General features: G+C 40.2%; 1 protein-coding gene across 2 annotated transcripts in view; it reads left to right on the plus strand.

Annotated features, from left to right (window-relative positions):
* The first annotated feature begins 1412 nt into the window (after nt 1-1412).
* The window catches only part of acss3 (acyl-CoA synthetase short chain family member 3), a 24913-nt gene continuing 13239 nt past the window's right edge, over nt 1413-13086 (plus strand). The window contains exons 1-7 of one of the 2 annotated variants that reach the window (XM_053241622.1): nt 1413-1893; nt 4585-4729; nt 5458-5646; nt 5728-5862; nt 9937-10077; nt 10312-10392; nt 11040-11135. In XM_053241622.1, the coding sequence (XP_053097597.1) occupies nt 1526-1893; nt 4585-4729; nt 5458-5646; nt 5728-5862; nt 9937-10077; nt 10312-10392; nt 11040-11135 (1155 nt within the window). In that variant the 5' untranslated portion in view covers nt 1413-1525. The remainder of the gene's footprint in view (nt 1894-4584; nt 4730-5457; nt 5647-5727; nt 5863-9936; nt 10078-10311; nt 10393-11039; nt 11136-13086) is intronic. The other variant, XM_026909969.3, reaches the window with a different exon arrangement.

Raw genomic sequence — 13086 nt, forward strand, 5'->3', positions numbered from 1 at the left:
GCAATCTGTCAATCACAGCATCCATAACTGACCAGGCGCAGAGTGATGAACAGCTCCGAACACTGCGTAGGCAGCAGGGGGGAAGTCGGGGCATGTGCGTGTGTGTGTGTGTGTGTGTGTGTGTGTGTGTGTGTGTGTGTGGAGTCAGCACAGAGGGGGGTAACGGAGATAAACACACAGGAAAGTGCTTAAACACTCACAACTCAACAATCTTCTCCTCTTCTCTGTCCTGAGGTCACTGTGAGGTGGTGAAGGTACAGAGACTGCACTCTGTCAGCGGGGTGTGTTTTACTTTATACACTTTAAAGTGTTTCAGATTAAAGTGTGAATCTTTCTCACTGAAACACACTGACGCAGTGTGTGTTTCAATTTCAATTCACACTGACGGCTGGTGATGTCACAACAGCAGCCGTCCAATCAGCAGCCTCGCTTCAGTCCTGAACTTCAGATGTGTGTGCTGCTATTTTAATAAAATAGTAAGAGATGAGGTGGTGTGTTGAAGCGGAGTTACTGTTTCCACCCTGACAGCAAGTGTTTTATTCCTCTTATACCACAGCAACTGGACAACGGTTACAATTTTGCATTTATTAAAGAACTTTTATCTGTTTATAGTTACATTTAATGCTGTGGAACATCTGAGAGAAAAGTTACGTCCTGTTGTCACTTACGTTATAGCAGCTATAAACACTCATTCCCTCACTAGCCTCTCTTTATTCTCTCTCTTGAAGTTAATAAGAGAAAAAAAAAAACACACAGCTTTTCATGTTAACAAGAAACCACAAAGAAGTGTAAACTCCTCTGTTACAAAGCGCTGACACTGGAGACTCCTTCCATAAATGTTAAAGAAACATATTTCTCCTTACAGAAAATGATTGCACAAGCTTTAATCCGTTTCCGTGGAGCGTCCGCTATACAAGTCCCTGCGAATGAGCTGTTGCTATAGAAACGACAGAAACGATAACGTCAGCGTTAATATAAACCTGTGCTTTGCGGCTGCACTACTGTCTGAGCTGCTGAACTTTGGCGTGGTGGTGACAGTAACTCGACTCCATCACACCTGTTTTACTCCTCGCTTATGAGCCAGCTGACGTCAGCGAGACCGGCTCGGGATCAGTCAGCGATCACTAGGAATAAATTCTGAGACGAGGAACCGTATGGCAAATCCAAAACGTGTGTCAAATCAGTGAGAGGAATAATACAGAAAACACCAAGTATTTATAAAAGCTGTTTATTTTCTGTTTATTTTATAGTGTGTTGTTAAATTGGTTTTATTTCATACTTTCAGTGGAAAGCCAATAAACCTGTACAGACAGCTCATAAAACTTTTGAGTGTGTATATGTGTGTGTGTGTGTGTGTGTGGTTTTATATCCAGTTCAGAGTTCATGGTGAAGTTTTTCTCACAGTGGCCTCTGGATGTCTCCTTATGTACTGTTCCACATCAGCCATATTCCCCATTAACCCACTTTCTCCTGCTCAGCTGTGGGACTAAATGACCTTCACCTGCAAGAGCCACCAGACTCCCTGATGAACATGCGGCCACTTCAGAGCAGGATCTTTCAGCAGTACCTGTGCAGTGTGAAGGAGCAGGAGGGAAGCAGCAGCATGGCCATGATCAGGAGGTTCATGTGGGCAAGTTTCTCTGCACCTGGTGCTTATGCACGATGGAATGCATCACAGCTCGGGCTTCAGCTGCAGCACAGGAGGATTATAGCCAGCAACTCTGTGAAAAACTCTTTTCCACGCGTATTTTCGAGCCTGAATGTTTACGATGAAGCTTTTCTGAAAGCTAGAGAGAATCCGGAGCGCTTCTGGAGTGAAACTGCACACAATATAACCTGGTTTCAGACATGGACTAAAACACTGGACTGTACCGATAAAGTGTTTCCCAAATGGTAAAAAACTTTATTCACCATTTTATACCACTACATACTGGGGAAAAAAAACCTAAATATACAGCATAATTTTATAAAACAAGGGCTAACCCGACTTTATCAGCTGCTAGTTATCAGAAAGTCTGACTCGGTAAACAAACAGAGGGCGTGATCACGCCATCGTTGGGAACCCGGAAGTAAATTCTGATTGGATGTTGGACTTTTGTAACCGTTACTCCGATTAAACCCGTTTCACAAGCCGCGTTAATCTGAAAATATATTTATATCTTTACATTTCTCGATATGTTTCGTAAATATAAAGAAATAACAACTCTATCTTTTCTGTAGTTTGTTTTTGCCAACTACACATCCCAAGAGCAACGCGGCCAGCCGGACCAATCAGAGGCCTCCTTTACATCCGGGCATTTTAAATTTAAAATCAAGTTGGCTAGGCTAGTCATAACAGAACAAACATCAAGTTTCTGTTTCTCAGACTGCAAACCTGCTGGCTGAAGATGTTTTAAACAGTTTGTTTATTTATTTTTATTTATGACCAGTAATAGTCATTGCAGTAACTTTTTTTTTTTTTTTTTTAAGAATAATACATAATAATAATAATAATAATAATAATAATAAAGGCCATAACCATTGCTTTTTATTATTTATTTTTCCAAGAGAACCATTAAAAAAACACAAAAAATTTCCCTAAATGCATTCTCACATCCTCATTAGTTCATAAAAAGTCACCGAAAATTACATTTATTTTCCGTACCTGAAAAAGGTTTTGGCATAAAAAGTCATAGATCTTATTGTAGTAGTAATAGTGGTAGTATAGTAGCAGTAATAGTGGTAATAATGGCAGAATAGTAGTAGTAGTAGTAATAGTGGTGGTGGTAGTAGTAGTAGTATTAGTGGTAATAGTGGCAGTATAGTGGTAGTAGTGGTAGTAATAGTGGTGGTGGTGGTATAGTAGCAGTATAATAGTAGTAGTTGTGGTAGTATTGTAGTAGCAGTAGTATTAGTGGTGGTATAGTAGTAGTGGTAGTAGTAGTAATATTGGTAGTATAATAGTGGTAGTGTAGTAGTAGTACTAATAGTGGTACTATAGTAGCAGTAATAGTGGTAATAATGGCAGAATAGTAGTAGTAGTAGTAGTAATAGTGGCAGTATTGTAGTATTAGTAGCTGTAGTAGTATTAGTAGCTGTAGTAGTAATAGTGGTAGAATAGTAATAGTAGTGGTGGTGGTGGTATAGTAGTAGTATAGTAATAGCAGTAGTATTAGTGGTGGTATAGTAGTAGTGGTAGTAATAGTAGTGGTAGAAATAGTGGTAGTATAGTAGTAGTAGTAATAGTGGTACTATAGTAGTAATAGTGGCAGTATAGTAGTAGTAGTAATAGTAGCAGTAGTAATAGTGGTAGTATTGGCAGTATAGTAGTAGTAGTAGTTGTAGTAGTAATAGTGGTAGTAGTTGTAGTAATAGTAGTAGTAGTGGTGGTGGTATAGTAGTAGTATAGTAATAGCAGTAGTTGTGGTAGTATAGTAGTAGCAGTAGTATTAGTGGTGGTATAGTAGTAGTGGTAGTAATAGTAGTGGTAGAAATAGTGGCAGTATAGTAGTAGTAGTAGTAATAGTAGCAGTAGTACTAATAGTGTTAGTAGTGGCAGTATAGTAGTAGTAGTTGTAGTAGTAATAGTGGTAGTAGTTGAAGTAATAGTAGTAGTAGTGGTGGTGGTGGTGGTATAGTAGTAGTGGTAGTAATAGTAGTGGTAGAAATAGTGGTAGTATAGTAGTAGTAGTAGTAATAGTAATAGTGGAAGTATAATAGTAGCAGTAGTAATAGTGGTAGTATTGTAGTAGTAGTAGTAGTAGTACTAATAGTGGTAGTAGTAGTAGTGGTGGTGGTGGTGGTATAGTAGTAGTATAGTAATAGCAGTAGTTGTGGTAGTATAGTAGTAGCAGTAGTATTAGTGGTGGTATAGTAGTAGTGGTAGTAATAGTAGTGGTAGTAATAGTGGTACTATAGTAGTAATAGTGGCAGTATAGTAGTAGTAGTACTAATAGTGGTAGTAGTAGGAGTAATAGTGGTAGTAGTGGCAGTATAGTAGTAGTGGTAGTAGTAGTAGTAGTTGTAGTAATAGTGGTAGAATAGTAGTAGTATAATTCCAAAATGTGAGCTTGCAGTAATCTGATGGCAAGTGGAATTTGCAGAGAAGGTACGCATGTATGCAAGTTTTATTTCTTTACTGATTGGTTGATTGGCAATATGATGATTTATTTTTAAATAAATGGCTCCTTACAGCTGTTATGGAAATTTAATCAACACTTTCTGACCGATCAGAATCCAGAATGTTCCACTCAGTCCTCATGTGTCTCCGGTAGCATTGTATAAATTCGGCAGTACAGCAAGACAGCAAATGTCTAACATTTGTTTTTTTCAGTCTTACAATAAAAGTCAGAGTTTCTCCAGCTTGCCAAAAGGAGCTTTGCAAGTGTTCTTGCATATATGATGAACATCACTGACGGTTATTTTCAGGAGCTCCTGCAGACACCGGGTGTAAAATACCTCCGCTGGCATCAGAGTTATAACATGGAAGCGTTTGTGCAAACAGCCCGTTCAACAGCACTGTGATGTAAAGTGATTTAATCACATGGGTAAAAAACCACAACAGAACAGATCATTTGAGATCACGTGTCACTGTGGGTGTTCCAGGTTTGTAGGAGGAGAGCTGAACATGTGCTATAACGCTGTCGATCGTCATGTTGATGATGGGAGAGGAGATCAGACAGCCATCATCCACGACAGTCCTGTTACTCACTCCAAACAGACCATCAGTTACAGAGAGCTGCTGGATCAGGTAACTCCTCACTGCGCTGCTCCGCCATCATTACCAACCATCATTTTCATTTCTATTTCTCTGTACAGAGCTCCGACTGAGGATCACAGAGTCTTTAATCTGTGGCACAAATAACAAAAAAAGTAACAAAGTGATTTAAAAAAGCATCCAAAAATAGCCATAAATTCAAAATCACATTGTTTTGCTGGCTTTTTCATGATATTTACTTTTTCATAAACTTTGGCATAAAGACAATTTTGGTAATAAAGACAATTTATGGATAATATCAGCTAAAACTTACGCAAGCTAAACTAGCGAGCCAAAGCTAGACTAGCAAGCAAAATCTGACCCAGTGAGTAAAGCTAACCTTGCAAACAAAAGCTAACCTAGTGAACGCAAGCTAACCTAGTTTGTGGAAGCTAACCAAGCTAGTGAAAGCTAACCTAGTGAGTGAAAGCTAGCTTAGCAAGTAAAAGTAACCTAGCAGGTCAAGGCTGATGTAGCAAGCATAGCTACTGTGTAACTCTATAATTGGGTGGCTGCTTGAGTGACGTCGCAGTGAGTCTCAGACAGAAGGCTGTCAATCAAACTGCCACAACCCTTTGGATGGATCTAATCAGTGAGTTTAGTTGTCGCTTTAGCATTTTATCATGTTTATGTCTTGTATTTTTTTTATTGAATCTTTGCTGGATGTTTATTAGAACACTTTGGGATGATAGAGGTGTGTGTGTGTGTGTGTGTTTGTGTAGGTGTCCAAGCTGGCAGGTGTTTTGGCAAAGCATGGTGTGAAGAAAGATGACATGGTGGTGATCTACATGCCCATGGTGCCTCAGGCCATGATCACCATGTTAGCCTGCGCCCGAATCGGAGCTCCTCACAGCCTCATCTTTGGCGGCTTTGCCTCTAAAGAACTCTCCATCCGTATTGATCATGCTAAGGTTAGCTTAGCTTTGCACAAAATGAGCACTTACCCTTAGCTTAATTGACTTCTCTGGAGATAACCTTAGTACTTTTTCCAGCCCAAATTGTTGGTTACGGCGTCGTTCGGGATCGAGCCGGGTCGAAGGGTGGACTACATTCCTCTGGTGGAGAAAGCGCTGGAGCTGAGCAGCCACAGACCTCACAAAGTCCTCATCTACAATCGACCAGGCATGGTGAGAAGCTCACTACCCCAAAAACACCATCACAGTCTGTAAGATCTACACTACGGAGATCCTCACTATCCTACCAGTCTGCTTTGTCTGAAACGCATAAAGCCACGTCATCTTTTCAAACTAATGCTCATGTAACCTTATAGGGATGTAAATCATGTTTGGAGGAGATGCTAACTGCCTGCTATGGATGAACTCCTGCCCATGGATGGCTATGATATTGTTAGGCTTCAAAATTTCAGCCTTCTGGTCATATTTGCTCTGCTTTGGAGCCTTGATACATTTTTTTCTGCTAGATGATGGCTCTCTACAGCTAAAATGCTAAGCCACTGCAAATGTAATTGCTGACTGTGGTCTTATAATAACCTCAAATCCTCAAAATCTCTAACTCTGACCTGCCAAGGTGCTGGTTGCCTGTTCTTTCTGCTTCCTATCACTATGCATTTTCAATATTTTTGGTTCCAGTAGTGCTCTTCATTCTGTGTTCCTGACGCTAATCTATAATTGCATCCTGACTCGTTTCATTCCACTTGGTCAGACAATTTTTGGTCACACCTAGCAGAATTTCTCTGTAAGCTGTTATTTATCTGTTTGTGTTCATCACTGCTTCTTGGAGCTCCACTTTTAGTTGGAGTTACTGCACTATCATCAGATACACCTCTCTAGATCTCTTCGGGTCAGAGGGTTAAGTCTGTCTGCTTTCCCCAGCTGTCGGTTTTCATTTCTGGTGAAGTCTAGTCTGAGTCTTTACTTGTTCAGCTAGCACTGCAGTCAGAGCGCTCACGACAACGGGTTATTAATTAAGCAATAACCCATGATCGGGTGTAAAGGCTAATAGCTCATACAGTTAATCCCTGTCCAGAATGCCACTGTAATCAATCAGACTGCAGTTAGTTAGTGTTAACATATTTGAATAAGTTAAATCCTTGGTTCTCAAAGTGGGGTCCGGGATACAGAGCCAAGGGGTGCACAGTTTTCTAATTTTTTTTTACATTGTTAGAAATTACAACTTGCCATTTTCAGTTATTTAGTTATTATGACCATAAATCATTTCAGCTGGAATCTAATGACAATTTTAACAAAATGGGTTCCATGGAAAATTCAGAAATTAAAAAAAAAAAAAAACCCTCTCTGGTGCCAATAAATAGCTAACATCATAATGTGCCTAATATTTTAAAATAGTTTGTAAAAATAAATATGTATATATTTAATGTACATAATAAATTTGTACAGTTAAAGGGGTCCTTGGCTGCAAAATGTTTGAGAATCCCTGAGTTAAACAATAAAATATTTATTCACACCTTTACTGTGCTGTCATGACTGATCACAGGGGAGTAGCGGGTCATTTACTACTTTAACCAGCGCTCCTTGCCATCACTTGTGCGTAGTTGAGTATTTCACTGATTCTATTCTTCATCTTGCTGAACCCTGATAACAGAAGAGTGTTTTTTTTCCATCTATTCACTACACATACCACTTTCTGGATGATCTGGATGGAAGTCTGTGTCTGTTATCTATAATAACCAAATCACAATCATTGAACTCAATCTTCCCTCAGTGACAGTCTGTCTATTCTGCATTTAAATTACTCGGCTCTGAGACTGCACTGTTATTAACACCACCCTCTTGAGTGTAACCCCATGTTCCTCTCAGAGTAATCTCAATTCCACACACAGCTGCTGCTACCCATTTCAGCTACTCCATCCGTAACCTCCGCACTCCCTCAGATCAGCATCGACCTCCTTCCCTTTTCTCATAACAAATTGTGCTCTGTGTTTTCACTCCATGCTTATTTCATTTTTTCCAGTGACTTAAATTCAGTAATTTGGGATAATATCAGATTTGAACAAAGTCTAGTGGAAGATCAGGTATCTCTCGAAAACCCCAAACACGCACGTGCACAAGGGTTTGGAACTCTAAACTTTTATTTTCATTCGGTTGAATCGCAGATTACATGTTGATGCAGCATCAAACAGGTTATACAGTAATTACACCACTGACAACAAACACATAAACAGCTGCTTCCTGTGTTGTCATGGAAACTATCAGAGCAACTTCCTTTGGAGGTGGAGGGCAAAAAAAAAAAGCTGTGTTTTGTGTGCGTAGGCGTCGGAGTAAAGCAATAGCGATTCTTCAATAGAGACAAAATTCTAAGAAACGATTTCAGTTGCTAGCTTCAAATGTCCCTTAATGTTAACTAGTTCCTGCCGTTTCTTCGGTAACCCAGTTGATTTTATAATGTGGCGTTGTTGAGGAAGAAACATGACTAGATGGCATTGTTAAAACAACACACTTGCTCATTCATTGGCAGCTCACACACTCAGCACAGTAACAGGCCTGGTGCTTAGCCACAGAACTGGCTTACTGTGAGAAACGGGTTTCATAAAATGGTGAACACAAACTAACACAAAATAACATGTCGGTATAACATGTAGGCCTGCTGTAATGATAAAACAAACATGTTATTAAGCTAGAACACTTACAGTAATCTAATAGAACAAAGACATTAAATACAAAAATAACAAAAATACTGCAGAAGGTGTGCAAATTAGCGCCTGATATACTGCAGCACAGTAAAGCTACACTAGTGTGTTCTGTTGTTGGGTGTATTCCTTAGTTTCCAATCTTCCCTAGTTTCAATTCTGCCTTAGTTTCCATTATGTCCACTAGTTCCCATTAAGCTCCTTACTACCCAGTATCATATCCAGTAGTTCCCAGTGTGTTCCTTGACTTCCTAATTCTTTAGGTCTTCAGTGTGTTCCCACTATTTCCTAGTTCCCAGTGAGTTCCCTGACTTCCAATTCTTTAGTTCCCACTAATTATCAGTTCCCAGTGAGTTCCCTGACTTCCAATTCTTTAGTTCCCACTAATTATCAGTTCCCAGTGAGTTCCCTGACTTCCAATTCTTTAGTTCCCACTAATTATCAGTTCCCAGTGAGTTCCCTGACTTCCAATTCTTTAGTTCCCACTAATTATCAGTTCCCAGTGAGTTCCCTGACTTCCAATTCTTTAGTTCCCACTAATTATCAGTTCCCAGTGAGTTCCCTGACTTACTAGTTCTTTAGCTCTGTAGTGTGTTCCCACTGTTTCCTAGATCCCAGTGTCATCCCTGACTTCCTAGTTCTTTAGTTCTCATTGTGTTTCCTGGTCCCCAGTGCTTACACTGTTGCCTACTTCCCCGTGTATCATTTGGTTTTGTTGTTCTCTCGAGCCTGTTGTGTAGATCCCATGGCTACTGGAAGTTACTGGCCTGTTTTAACTGGTACTCATAGAGACTGAGTCAAGTGGCTTCAATTAGGTGGACATTCAACATTGCAAAATTTAAATATATTGCCTGTGGCATACTCTAGTGTTCCCCAGTGTTCAACAGTAGAAAATAAGATTGTCACCAAAAAAAGATGACAGAATCGGAGAATAACAAATAAAGCACAGGGGACCAAGAACTGAACCTTGAGGGACTCCATTTATGTGGCTTCTCTCCATAGCTTATTAGTTGTAGGAGAAAGTCCTCACACATCCTGTGCTAAGCCTGGACTGCGTGTTCCCTAGTTACCTAATATGTACCTAGTATGTAGTATATGTGTGTGTGTGTGTGTGTGTGTGTGGATTTTCAAGATGTGACTGAAGTGTAGAGTTTAACAAAAATATTGCATTAACTGTTTTCTCCGGCTCAAAAGCAGTTGGACAGTTGACTGATTAGCAGTTTCATGGCCAGGCGTGGCCTGTTTCCTCGTTATTTCATGACAAATTACGGAGATAAAATGTCTGGAGTTGATTCCAAGCATTGAGTTTGCATTTGGTAGCTGTTCATGGGAACTCTCTCAAAATACGGTCCAAAGAGGTGTTGATGCAGGTGAAGGAGGCCTTCAATCTACACTTCTATCACATCTTGATTGCTTCATTTCAAATCCATTGTGGTGATGTACAGAGACAAAATTACGCAAATTGTGTCACTGTCCAAATACTTCTGGACCTGACTCTGTGTGTGTGTGTGTGTATATATATGTATGTATATATATATATATATATATATATATATATATATATATATGTCTGATGTTTGAATGTATCCTGTAGGAGAAAGTGCACACACACCCTGAGCTGAGCCTGGACTGGGACGAGGAAATGTCTTCAGCTCGTCCTCATGACTGTGTGTCTGTTCCTGCTCATCATCCTTTGTACGTCCTGTACACTTCAGGAACTACCGGCACACCAAAGGTACAACACACACACACACAAACACACACACACACACACACAGCTCAGAGCTTTAGTTCAACCTTGCAGAAGTTAGAGTATTTTCAGTATTAATGAACTCCTGCACCCTGGAGAAAGCTGTAGGCAAGACATAACCTCTGCTACGTGCTTTAGCCAATCATCTATTAGAACTAGCTGTTCGTAATTCTTTGCTAACAGCACATTCAAATATTTCTCTATCTAATTCCCTTGTAGGGTGTAGTGAGGGATACAGGAGGCTATGCGGTGATGTTGAACTGGACCATGTACAGCATTTACGGTCTGAACCCTGGTGAGGTGAGTCATGTGTGATAGTGTTCATATCTCAGTCACAAGATCTGCTGAACTTTTTCTTTTTTTTTAATATGGCAGCTCACATACTGTAGATGCCCCATTAATAACAACAGTCTAACATTTTATTCAAAAAGTGCTTTTCGGTAATCATAACAAAGACAGTCTGGGTATCGGTACCACACGGTAAGCTGAAGTAGCATGTAAAGAGAACCAGCGCACACTGTCGTTCATTTCTATCTGCCTCAGTACCATGCTACTTTAAAGGTCAAGGTTTTGTCCCATTAATCGTTAGAAGGAAGATGACAGACTGGAAATTCCATGATTTCGGAAAATTGACAACAAATTTTCGGATTTTTTTTCAAAGATGGAATAAACCAGATGTTTGTTTTTTTTTTATTCAATGTACAATGCAATGCAATGTAAAGCTATTCTGTATTACTTCCCCATACAATATCCACATTAAGGGGTTATTTATGGTGGCTAGTTGCTAGTTGTTGTATATGATTTAAGAAGCTTTTTTTAGTTAAAAAAAATTAGCTATGGATAAACGTGCAACATATGTCACTTTCATGTCACTTTTTTTTGCATACAGTTGTGCATTCTTACCCTGAATAATTCTTTCTCTTTAAACTGTCATGTCTCTCTTTCAGGTCTGGTGGGCTGCGTCGGATTTGGGTTGGGTCGTCGGACACTCTTACATCTGCTACGGTCCTCTTCTCCATGGCAACACCACCGTGGTCTATGAGGTGTGTGTGTGTGTGTGTGTGTGTGTGTGTGTGTGTGTGTGTGTGTGTGTGGTTGATAGTTTGAACTCCACATGGCTCCTGCTCTCAGCAGGTGAAGTCCTAATGTTCAGAGCAACCGTCCTCATCCGTGCACATAAAAACAAAAGGACAGCCTATTTTCATGGTTTATTATAAAAATATATATTTATTATAAACTGTTTAATTAAAGCCAAGTGTCTGGACATGTATATTTCAGTGCATATATACAGTAAACTCAGTAATCATTTTAATAGGAACACCTGTACCCCTGCTTATTCATGCAATTATCCAATCAGCTAATCATGTGGAAGCAGCACAGTGCATAAAATCATGAAGCTTCAGGTAAAGTGCTTGGGGAAACAATTTAGGTGATCTCAATCACTTTAACCGTGGCATGGTTGTTGGTGTCAGATGGGCTGGTTTGAGTATTTCAGAAACTCTCCTGGGAGTTTCACACATAACAGTCTCTAGAGTTTACACAGAAAGGTGCTATAAACGAAAAACATCCGATGAGCAGCAGTTCTGTGGGCAGAAACGCCTCGTTGATGAGAGAGATCAGAAGAGAATGGCCAGACTGGTTTAGCCTCATGAGAAGGCTACAGTAACTCCAATAAGCACTCTATACAACCATGGTGAGCAGAAAAGCATCTCAGAATGCACAACATGTTGAACCTTGAGGTAGATGGGCTACAACAGTAGAAGACCATGTTGGGTTCCACTCCTGTCAGCCAAGAACAGGAATCTGAGGCTATCATGGGCACACACTCACCCAAACTGGACAGCTGAAGACTGGAAAAAGACCAGGTGATATCTCAGCTGGGGAAGTCCATCCACCTCAGACTGCTACTGGGAATCATAGTGTATTTTTAGTGTATATAAAGGAGACAAGCAAGAACTTGTGGGATTTGCATGGCAGGAGTAGAAGGTTGTGAGCCACAGGATGGACATAGCTTGTGAAATTCAGGATGGCAAGAGTAATAACTTGTAAGTCTGAAGATGGCAGGAACAAGAGCAGGTACAGCTTGTAGTTAGGATGACAGAAATCAGAACTTGTGAAATGCAGGATGAAAGCAGTAGAAGCTTGTAGGTCTCAGGATGGCAGCAGTAATAACTTGTAGGCCTCAGAATGGCAGGAGTAGTGACTTATGAGTCTCAGGATGGCAGCAGTAGTGACTGGTGAGCCTCAGGATGGCAGGAGTAGGGACTTATGAGCCTCAGGATGGTGGCAATTGTGACTTGTGAGCCTCAGGATGGTGGCAGTTGTGACTTGTGAGCCTCAGGATAGCAGGAGTAAAAGCTTGTAGGCTTCAGGATGGCAACAGTTGTTTTGTAGACTTGGGATGGCACAAATTTGCACTTGTAGCCCTTAAGTTAGCAGGGGTTAAAGAGTCTTTCATTCTCTCTCTCTCTCAGATGATGATAATTTATTTGCCAATTTTTAATTAAATCTTTCTCTTAGGCAATCTCAGTCTCACTCTCATGTAATACTGATATTGCACAGCCTTCTGTCCATTCTCTGATTAAACACACACACACGCACACACATACTTTCTCTCTCTCTCTCTCCCTCTCTCTCTCTCTCTCTGTCATACAATTGTTCTGTTTCTTTTAGTGTGCTACACGAACAAGTGGTTAAAGTTGTCAGAACACTGTTGCTAGGCAGCTGGGGAATATGGACTCAGAGCACAAGCTATCTAATGACTGAGGTGATTTAGCTAACTATCGCATAACTATGAGCTACTATCTTTTATACAGACGATGTAAACACAGTCACAGTGGAACTAAGACAAAATTATCAGGAACATTATGTTATGGCTAAAATTATGACTTATCTAGCTAGTGAGCGGTTCTGAAGTCTTGTATATGGACAATGTAAACACTCAATAACCGTGGAAATGAGACCGAATTATCAGGAATATCAACATTTACCTCA

The sequence above is a fragment of the Pangasianodon hypophthalmus genome, chromosome 18 (assembly GCF_027358585.1).
Source record: "Pangasianodon hypophthalmus isolate fPanHyp1 chromosome 18, fPanHyp1.pri, whole genome shotgun sequence".
In the NCBI taxonomy this organism is placed as follows: Eukaryota; Metazoa; Chordata; class Actinopteri; order Siluriformes; family Pangasiidae; genus Pangasianodon; species Pangasianodon hypophthalmus.